Genomic DNA, 11,485 nt, shown 5'->3' on the forward strand with positions numbered 1-11,485 from the left:
CTTAACTCTGAACTGGCCTTTAGATAATAATATCTAATGAATTTTATTTGACTCTAAACTGGCCTTTAGATAATAATATCTAATGAATTTTATTTGACTCTGAACTGGCCTTTAGATAATAATATCTAATGAATTTTTACTGGTTTTTAGTCATGGTTAGTATCTGTAAATCAATAGTCAATTGAGAAAGGAGAAACTGGCATAAAATAAAAGCAGTTTCAGCTGAAAATTCCTTTAACGTATGTAACTTATATAACAATATAAACCAAACATTTCCTTATAAAAAGAATACCCAAACTACAGTAACAAAACAATTGAGTAATTTAGTTTAAGTGTAGTAAACTCAACAATTATCAAAAATACTTTGTGATAAAACAAAAATGTATGTTACGTTTCAAAGATTTATATAGAGAAAAGAACATTTGTGTGGTGTAATTCAAGAAAAATAAACATTTCCTAAGATTCTAGTTTACATAGTAAACATCTAAATATTCATATGCATACAGATAAGTGTTCACCTTCTATAAGATGAAAAAATGTTGAAATGAATTCATTAACTTTTTTTTGTATCACACTCTTCACCTGATATTTCAAAAAATATTGTTACTATTTGGTAAAACTTTACTCTTAACAAAATTTACTGAAACTTATTCTCAAGTCCAGTCATCTTACTTAGGCTGATACTTTCTAGCCAGTGGTCCGTGGACCAGTGCCAGTCCACGTGGATTTATGGTTAAAAAAAGGATTTTAAAATATAGCTACTTAAGTATATTATTTTATATTGTAATATAAAAGTTAATACTTTATGAAGCAGTCATGAAATCTGGAATCGAAACTAGCTGGTCCTTAGTTGGAGAGGTTGGGAACCACTAACTTAGGACATTAATCTTCTGTGGTTATTGACTTCATTCCTCAATAATCGGCTCAAAAAACGAGTAACAATCCAGTAATTCAAGAAGTTTCTCAAAATAGTATGTACAATCAAACAGTGGTTTTAAATTCAGTCATGACTGCTTTGTAAATTTGCAGATGAAATGCTGGATAACATATAACACTGTACCTAAAAGAATATTAAACCATCACTAATAACCCTCATTGAAAACTACCGATCAATTTCTCCAGAAAGAAAATCTACCACAGCCTTCAGAAAAAATTATTCCTACAACGGTGAACTACTGTTGGTTTCTTTGGCATTTTTTAAATCTGTTTACCTAGAAAATTGTTACTATTACAGGAAACAATGCAAATATCGTATTTGTCCAAATATAATGTGGACTTTTTTTTTCCCTCCAAATACCTCCCTAAAAATTGACTGCACATTATATTTACACACTTTCAATTTTGTTATGTATTATACTAGATGCTACCACCCAAAAGTCATCAAGGTTTCAGAAAGTCTTGCATATCCAATACGGTGGATGGTGACATGCTATGGGAAGGAAATAAATCTGATGAATCCAATGGTAGCGACCATGAAGATTTATGTGAAGAGGAATGATTAGCTTAGTGTGTTACCACCTATAAACTTTTCAATAAATTTTGGAAAATTCACACGTAAAAGAAATGTCAATGAAAGATTTCCAAACATGTTTAACACATTGGTAGTTGTTTACTGTACTTAGAAACTATTCAATACATTTTGTACTACTGATGGGTAAAAAACTAATTTTCTTCGAAATTGGGTGCACATTATATTCAAGCAAATACAGTAGGTAATTTTCAGCCTTAACCAAAGTCTCCAAACTCACTTAGAGTTATTGGTACTTCAGAGTTTCAGCAAGTCCTCCATTATATTCTACATTGAATTAAAATGAAAACTTGACGTGTTTTATAAAATTTTAATCAGCCTAGAAATTATAAAATTTTAAACATAATCAATTTAGAAACTAAGCAAATGAATAAACAAAAAAGCTTTGTTGTCTGAAGTTCAAGTGTAATATTACGACTCTTGAATAAACGGAAAAGCTTTGTTGTCTGAAGTTCAAGTGTAATATTATGACGAATAAACAGAAAAGCTTTGTTGCCTGAAGTTAAAGTGTAATATTATGACGAATAAACGGAAAAGCTTTAATGTCTGAAGTTCAAGTGTAATATTATGACTCTTGAATAAACAGAAAAGCTTTGTTGTCTGAAGTTCAAGTGTAATATTATGACTCTGCTTTCTGGTCAGGAACAGTTTGACCTGAGGTATTATGACCAAATATTGTCCTGCATGTATATTAGCTATCTTTAGTTGTCAAATAACCAAGAAAATTTTGTTGGCTACTTCTGTTACAATATGTGTATCATCATATTTACATTGCATTTCTTGTTTCCCTCAGTTTTCCAGGACTTATCCCTTGGATAAACTTCCCCATGGTTTTGTATTGACATAACAGTGTAACAAATGAAAGTAGATCGAAGTAACAAAGACACTTGAATCCCAATTTTTCCTCAATGAGATTTTTATAATGATTTTGATTTGATTTTATTAAGATTAGCTAACTGAAACAAATTTTCTATGTTCAGTTTGTAGGGTAGTAAGTTTTGATACTTAGAGGAGCTTATAAGAAAAAAAAGAAATAAAATTTTATATTGATTCCTAAAAAGTATACATCAGTAGGCTATATAAATGCTCCAAAGGTCCAGCCGATTTCTTAATTTACCGAGCTCTTTACCCTATTGGCCTTGGGCATCAGGTCATGCAGTAAGTTTGAACACAGAAAGTGGAACTTTTTAACAGATGAAGTTCCGATTAATACAGTATACACCATCTGTAGTTTCTTTTAGTAAGACATTCTGCTGGTCAATGACACAGAAGTGTTACATGGTTAACAACTACCAGGGTAGTGTCATAAGTGGGGGGTTGGAAACAGCATTCAGTAAATTACCATCCAAATCTGATCAAGTTTTAAAAAAGTCAAATTCTGGTCACCAAATTTTCTTACAGAAGAGGCAAGTGAAATGTTTTAAACCAACTACTTGTAATTTAAATATTCTCAAAAAACAGCAATAAATGTGGAAAACATGAACAGATAGACCACGTTAGGGTGTGAGGGAAAGATAGAACCACGTTCATGATATGTAAAGTTATAAATCACACCAAATTCTTTTTAAATGGTACATCAATAAAATAGACTAAAGACACTCAGTTGTGTTAAATAAAAGTGAAACATATAGCATAAAAAATCAGATATGTTAAGCTTCTTAAATGTGATATACTTCATTCGTTTTGATATATATTGGTGATTTTCTTAAGAACTGGTTGCCAGCCTGGTTAAAATTTATTTTGTAAATTTGTGATTGTGTATTTATAACTGAAAGGTTATTTGTAACAGCGTTTATTCCAGTTGTACAGTTATTGACTATGAAATTAATGGAGCTTGTTCTTGTGTATTCCAGCCAAATGTTTGTGTAAAGAAAACCGTGTCATTAAATCCGCATTTTTGTCCTAAAAACTGAAGTCCAAGGTTGATATATTTCTTTAAAATGTAAAAATAAAAGCTTTTGCCACAGGGATGGACAATTTTAAAAGATCTAATTTTAAGTGAAATTCAGCATTAAATTCCATGGAAGAGGAGTTGCCAGATTCCAAATTACTAATATATTGAATTTTGTGTGTAAACTTCAATACTCATCAGTATACTGCAATTCTAAGCAAGCACTGTAATTTTACATATAAATTGAACACTTAAAATTTTTAAAGACATCGTAACTTACCTGATTGTAAACCAATATATTTTTATGTTGAAGACAAGTTAAAATTTGAACAAAATGAGTGATATCTTGAGCCTTTAAATGAATATTTCCAATTAGGCTTATGTATCTATATAGGAATGGAAAAGTATTTTGTAGTGATTTGTTGAAACTAACATGTGCTTAATTTTTCTTTTCAACCTAGAGAAAAGCGATAATTTGAGCTAAAATTTCATTGAAATACTATTGTGAACTATGCTTTGACATATTTCGATGTTGGTACTGTTTGAATCATCAATGCGATGTAATGAACACATGAAGTCTTGAAGGTTCAGAGAAGCTGTAGACAGAACCCCAACACTAAACACGTGTGTGAACATTAGTCAGCATCAGAGTGTTTGTTACATTCTAGCCAAGTGAAGTGTTATTGCAATAGTGTTCGAAAATTGTCATCTTGTTTTTCCTCATGGAAGGAAGTTTGCAACATTTTAGTGTTAATCGTGACTACAGCATATAAGCGAAAGTACCCGCAGAATGTTAGAGAAGGAATTTTAAAAATACGTTTCCAACAACACTTACTTTACCAAATAATCAACAACAACCTACAGAAGAAAGAAGTCCATCACAACAACACCAAAGGAGAAAGAAGTACATTACAACAATACCAAAGGAGAAAGAAGTACATTACAACAATACCAAAGGAGAAAGAAGTACATCACAACAATACCAAAGGAGAAAGAAGTACATCACAACAATACCAAAGGAGAAAGAAGTACATCACAACAATACCAAAGGAGAAAGAAGTACATTACAACAATACCAAAGGAGAAAGAAGTACATTACAACAATACCAAAGGAGAAAGAAGTACATTAAAACAATACCAAAGGAGAAAGAAGTACATTACAACAATACCAAAGGAGAAAGAAGTACATTACAACAATACCAAAGGAGAAAGAAGTCCATCACAACAATACCAAAGTAGAAAGAAGTACATTACAACAATACCAAAGGAGAAAGAAGTACATTACAACACCACCAAAGGAGAAAGAAGTACATTACAACACCACCAAAGGAGAAAGAAGTCCATTACAACACCACCAAAGGTCCATATTATTTGGCCCAAGTGTCAAACAGAAGAAGATAAACTTAAATTACACCATCCATGTATATCTTGCACCAAAAACGGTAGAACATTAATGTTGACATTATTCCCAGCAGTAGTTAAATAAAACGTTAGAACATTAATGTTGACATTATTCCCAGCAGTAGTTTAATAAAACGGTAGCTGGGAATAATGTCAACATTAATGTTCAGTAGTTTGATAAAACGGTAGAACATTAATGTTGACATTATTCCCAGCAGTAGTCTCTGAACATTTTCAAATCATCAAGATTTAGAATTATTTACTAGAGGTCCCAGCTCAATAAGTGAATGAACTATTCGTAATATTGGTCCTTCAACTTAAGCACCAACCAATGATCATTGTTACGTCGCATGACATAAGAGTAACTATATTTCGCATGCAGAAAATTGATAATGGATCGAATAAGATCAATGAAAAGAAATTCTAAATGAAAATAAAGAATGTATAATGACATGTCAACCATACTATATGTGCTATATTGAATGCCTTCTGCCGATTAGTGGAATGACACAGTAGTGGTTAAGACACTATTTACATTAAATTTCTTTACAACAACTGTTACTGTGTGAACTTCATTAAGCTGGTGAAGTATATCAACTTCATGATGTCACAACACATCAGGACTAAGGTAATAACTTTTTACGATTTACTTTTAACACACATCCTATTAATTATTATTTTCTCCAGTTAACCTTCTCATCACGTACATAAAATAGCAAAACTAATCAGATGATACAAATTTTTTTTATAGTACTGAATACTACTTTTAGTTTATTAAATTCAAACAGCATAAAAACAAGCTTTTTATTTATGGGAAAAAAATTATAACTAGTAAATATAAATTGATATTGCCCAAAAATACTGTCAAGATATTCCATGATACCCGATAAAGATACCTGTAATGCCAATTTGAAGGATCGTTTATAAATTTTGAGTATTGCCGTGTTTGTATGATTTATTGGTGTTTCACGGCCGCAGTTGGCGAAATAAATTATGAAATGATACGTAGATCAAACACATTAAAACTGACCGAATATATAAAATAAAATTATCTACTTGACAAAAAAAAAAAAATTAAGACTCATAAAACAATTTCTCAACAAAATTTCAAAGCTTTACAAACTAGAAAGTAGCACACATATAATACCAAATGTTAGAAATTTTTACACACTAAAATTAGACACTATTTAGAAAACATTTAGCGAGTTTTGTGCAATTTGGTTATGCATTTAAAAATCTTAATAAAACATTTCTGATGAGCTGTTTCATTAATTCTTAATGTTATTAATAATTAACCTATACTGTCATACAGACTATAAAAAAAATATAACATTAGTTTAATCTAAGACATACCATTATAATAGTAACTACTACAGTAATACTTTGTATTGTGTAGTAAATGATGTTACAGTAAAAAGTTAAATATCTTCAGTACAGATTGCAGGATTACATAAAGTAATTCTATCAACATTGTGAACTTTGCATCGGAGAAAATTACCAGAACTTTCAATTTTACAAGAGAGCTCTCAGTTTCAAAACATTTTAGCCCAGGAACAGTTAAATGATGAATAGAAAAAAAGGTTAAAAGTAGCACTATGTCATGTGCAACTAATCTGATGTGTAAATGATAGTTTGTTCTTTAAGTGATTAAAATTAAATACACCGTTCTTTACTTTTAGCTGGATAGTACCAGTCTAGAAATTAGATCATTTTCACCATGTTGTCTTCCTTCTACAGATTGGTGATGTACAACCGAGAGCCATTATCCTGATGTTACTGGTTAATATGCTTCGGAACAGGTCTAGGAATTCTGGATCGTACAAAGATTTTTCTGTATTTGTTTTGCTGGCACACAAGTTTCTCTAACTTAAAAGTTGGCCACAGTGTAGAGAAATAATGATATGGATCGAACATTTGAAGATATGACCGAGAGAATTTGATTTTATAAATTATTTATCGTATTGCATGTCGGTAAAGATAGTTACTCCAGATTTCTTCCTGGCGGCCAGAAATAATACATCTTTCAAGTTCTTGTCATATCAATATGATATTATAGGTACATTCTGCAATATGGCCCACACGGTGTTGTCTTTCTGATATTTCTCTAAATATTTTAAATTATATTAAAACCTAGAACACTTAGTGGGAGATATGCTAAAAGAAAGAGAAACTTCCAGTATTCCACTGTTGTACTGTGTCATAATTACTCCAAAGATAATTTGATATATTGAGGATAGTTTATAGCTTTCATATTCCACAAAAAGGCAAACTTATTTTTAAATTTCTGTATTCTCTCTACTAACACAGTTGTCTTTTGAATCTCATACGTGCTTCATTAGAATTGCTGCACGTTATTCTGTTACAATACATTTCCAGAACTCAGACTTTAACATAACATACAAACAAACAGGGACTATTTGGTTCCTGCACACTCTCCTCCAAAAAAAAAGACAATCTTTTATTTTCAGAAAATCACTGATTCTCCTTTTAACCTCTTGTAACATCCCAGCCTCCACTACTGTTGATGGCAATTTACTCACTGTTATATAAGCAAATCAGTTACCCTCTTACTATTCATCAATCATCTGTGTAATCGTGTAAACTTTAATACGATAACCCGAAGAAGGAATATTCCACCAAACTGTTATTTAAAATTAAAAATTACTGTTTTTCTAATGTTTATTTTTGGTGGGTTTTTTTTCACCCAATTATTGATCTTTGAACAATACTTCACAATAAAATTTTGTTTCCTCTTATTAAAACTTGACAAAAAGCAATCTGGTTAAATAATTCAAAAAATTTGGATAACTTCACTTATCCAGAACTAATAAAAGTCTTCACAGAAAATGTGAAATAATTATGCAAGCACAGAATTATAACTTTTAGTTAGTGCAAACATTACTATGACAGTAAACTAGAGAGCTCTAACAAGAGAGAAGTGAAAAAAAAATGTTGTTAAGACAATCAGATGTATACTCAACTTACCTCTGTGTTTACACTTTTATGCAATAGTATAACAGCGTACGTTTTAAGGTGTTTTATCTTACTAAAAGTCACAATATTGATAACCTCACTACAGCAGTCATGTTGGTGATTAAGGAAGTTATATGTAAGAAGGAATTTTGTTCACAATTGAAATTTGAAGGCTAAAACACATGTTGGTATTATCTTTATCCACCTGTTCGAACCTGATGAGTAGCAGTATATGGTTGAAACTTTCGTAAATAATCTCACGCAAGCAGACAAAGCTTATCAAGTCTTCAAACATGAATCTTGGTATTTGTAGCTTTTAATTACATGAATGAACAGCTCCTGTTGCATATTACATTAAATTAGCCCTAAGTCAGAGTAACACAAGCCAAACTTGCAATCTGACTCGAACTTAAATCCCACGAGTTGAAAACAGACAGTGATATTTAACATATACCATACTGTAACTCAACAACAATCGTGTCATGTAATATTCAAAAGTAAGACAGCTTACCTGTGCCATCCGATGTTGACAGCGTTGGTTCAGATAATTTTTGCCGTTTATTTGGTGGCCTTCCGTCAACAAGATCAGCCATTTTGCTCAGTTTAAAGGTATCTTCGTATCTTAACAACTATGAACTAAATAACCTGTGCATAAAGCTAACGTTAGTAATAAGCTTGTTATCAATATCAGTTATGCCAGGTTCTCGCATTAACCTGGTTGAGTAAGTTTATCTGCCACATTAAATATTTTAATCTTGTCAAATGCCGTTTACTGTTGGATAATTAAATGTCAAAAATTCAAGCAGCGTTACAATACACGGAAATACAGACTGTGCTGTGCACATGTCCGATTTCAGGCCATTTTTCGTCGATTTGACGTCGTGATTGTCTTTAACGCATCTCGATCAGCCCCCGCCTCCATCAAATCCAAACTAGCCAAAGCGTTTCGGCTTGTAGATCCTGTGTACGGTATGGCTCTGCTTATGTTGACTGGCAATGTGGCATCGAAAGACGCTTAACTTAGACTTCACGCACTAGGGGCTACATTAGAAACTTTAAACACGGTTCAATCCGTTCAAAATAAAATACATTTTCTTACTATAAACTTTCCTTATAACTAGATATCTAAACTCTAGCTATGGTTGATATTTAAAAAACAAATGGTAAATACGAAAGATTTCTCTACATCTATCGCTCAATATTCCCGAAACAAACTAATATGGCGGCTGTTGATGGAAAGTTTTTCTATGCTTGTCACATACAACCAGGGAGAAGAGCGACTGTAAATGGTTCACGCCGGAAGCTTGTACTTGATTGGATAACAAAAGCCACGTGATAAACATTTTCTACTCTTATAGGCAGGTTTATTTCTTCCTCCTTGGTCTCTGCGCCGGTGGAGTTAATAATATATATGCACTTATTACATCCAGATATTTTATAAATAGTGAAGTCACTGATACATGTTTAGTCAGACTTTTACGTAATTTTATTGAATGAAGATATTGGAATGATAGGAATTTAACACGAAAATTATAAATGAAAACTGATGGTTTTAAAATTAGGCTTTATATATAGATATATAATGAAACGCATATGCAAAAAAAAAGTTAAATAACTGCCTCTCGTTTAACAGTCCTTCGGTTCCGCAGAAGTAAGCTATTGGGTTTATAATGCTAAAATTAGGGGTTCAATACCAGCTGTGGATACAGTGCTGATAGCCCGTTTGTAGTTTTGCGCTTAACACCAAACAAATTTGTGTATGAGTTGTGCCCACAAACAGTACATTGTTTTCGATTTCATAGATGCTATGCAATAAATTCAACTAAACAATGAAATTTCTGCTACGGTTAGTAGTCACCTAAATCTAATTATTAACAAAAATACACGGGTGTTAATTTGAGTGATAACGTACGTTACAGAAAATTTATGTTTCTCATGAAGGCGTAAAGCCGAAATGTTGAGGAATAAAGAAAACTTCGAAAGATACTCTGGAGTTCACAGTCTTTTGATTTATTAATTTATTATTATTTGTTATTAATTACTGAAAACATAGAAACTAATTAATAATTATACTTAAATGATCGTATAGGCTATTAACGTTAACAATGATTGATGTTTGATAGCCACAACCTTACCGCAAGTATTTAACAATAAAATTTTTATTTATTGCATGCATTGCTTTGGATTTAAATAAAAGTTTTCTAGTTTCATTGCTAACATTCTTCAGTTTTAAAGCATTTCTTCGTGAGTCATAATATTTCTACGTAGCTGCAATTTGGAAATATTTTATGATGTTATTTGTTTTCTAAGTTGTCTCCGGTGGGTGAGTGATAATTTTACGGATTTACAACAGTCAAATCCGGGGTTTGACTCCCCGCGGTGAACAGAACACAGATAGCCCATTGTGTAGATTTGTGCTAAAAACAACATAAACACAATTTTCTTAACGACAAAAACAAATGTCGTATTAAAAACTGCGATACATAGTGTTCTATAAAACATATATTTTTTGTATAATGTGTTCGTATTATGAACCAAAGATAACAAAATTATCAACTTGTATTATAATTAAGTTTTTATTAAAATTAGGTTTCAACTAGACATTAACATTGGCCCATGTAAACATTGTTCAACATATAAAATTTGAAAATTGTTACGTTATATTCGTGTTATCAAAAAATATATATTGGATGACAATCTCAGCGGTTACACCGCCAGGAGCTCGCCCTTCATGTAGAGACTGGCTATATCATAGGAAGTAGAAGTTTTGTTTATTTGTTATTACACACAAAGCTACACAATGTGATATCTGTGCTGTGACAACTGCGGGTATCGAAACCTGGTTTTTAGCGTTATAAGTTTTCAGACTGTATAATATCATATTGAATTTCCGTTTTTTTTGTTTTGTTTTTGTTGTTGTTATTATTATTTTTTTACTTTTCTAGCTACAACTAGTGGATGCTTTGTTTTCCAACAATCTCATTCCCTCTGAAAACTGAATATTGACGAAGACCTTCCCATGGTCTGTGTTGCTGAAAACTGAATTTTGACGAAGACCTTCCATGATCTGTGTTGCTGAAAACTGAAAGTTGACGAAGACCTTCCATGGTCTATGTTGCTGAAAACTGAATATTGACGAAGACCTTCCATGATCTGTGTTGCTGAAAACTGAATGTTGACGAGAACCTTCCATGATCTATGTTGCTGAAAACTGAATATTGACGAGAACCTTCCATGATTTGTGTTGCTGAAAACTGAAAGTTGACGAACAACTTCCATGGTCTATGTTGCTGAAAACTGAAAGTTGACGAACAACTTCCATGGTTTGTGTTGCTGAAAACTGAATATTGACGAAGACTTTCCGTGATCTATGTTGCTGAAAACTGAAAGTTGACGAAGACCTTCCATGGTCTATGTTGCTGAAAACTGAATATTGACGAAGACCTTCCATGGTCTGTGTTGCTGAAAACTGAATATTGACGAAGACCTTCCATGGTCTATGTTGCTGAAAACTGAATGTTGACGAAGACCTTCCATGGTCTATGTTGCTGAAAACCGAATGTTGACGAAGACCTTCCATGGTCTGTGTTGCTGAAAACTGAATATTGACGAAGACCTTCCTAGGTCTATGTTGCTGAAAACTGAATATTGACGAAGACCTTCCATGGTCTGTGTTGCTGAAAACTGAATAT

At 32.1% G+C, this 11,485-nt stretch overlaps 1 protein-coding gene across 1 annotated transcript in view; it reads right to left on the reverse strand.

Annotated features, from left to right (window-relative positions):
• The window catches only part of LOC106475931 (CREB-binding protein-like), a gene marked incomplete at its 3' end in the record, with an annotated part of 19,816 nt that extends 10,775 nt beyond the window's left edge, over positions 1–9,041 (reverse strand). The window contains exon 1 of the mRNA XM_013936607.2: positions 8,305–9,041. Coding sequence (XP_013792061.2) covers positions 8,305–8,386 — 82 coding nt within the window. The remainder of the gene's footprint in view (positions 1–8,304) is intronic.
• Between the last annotated feature and the right edge of the window lie 2,444 nt (positions 9,042–11,485).

Source organism: Limulus polyphemus, unplaced genomic scaffold, assembly GCF_000517525.1.
Source record: "Limulus polyphemus unplaced genomic scaffold, Limulus_polyphemus-2.1.2 Scaffold9460, whole genome shotgun sequence".
Classification (NCBI taxonomy): domain Eukaryota; kingdom Metazoa; phylum Arthropoda; class Merostomata; order Xiphosura; family Limulidae; genus Limulus; species Limulus polyphemus.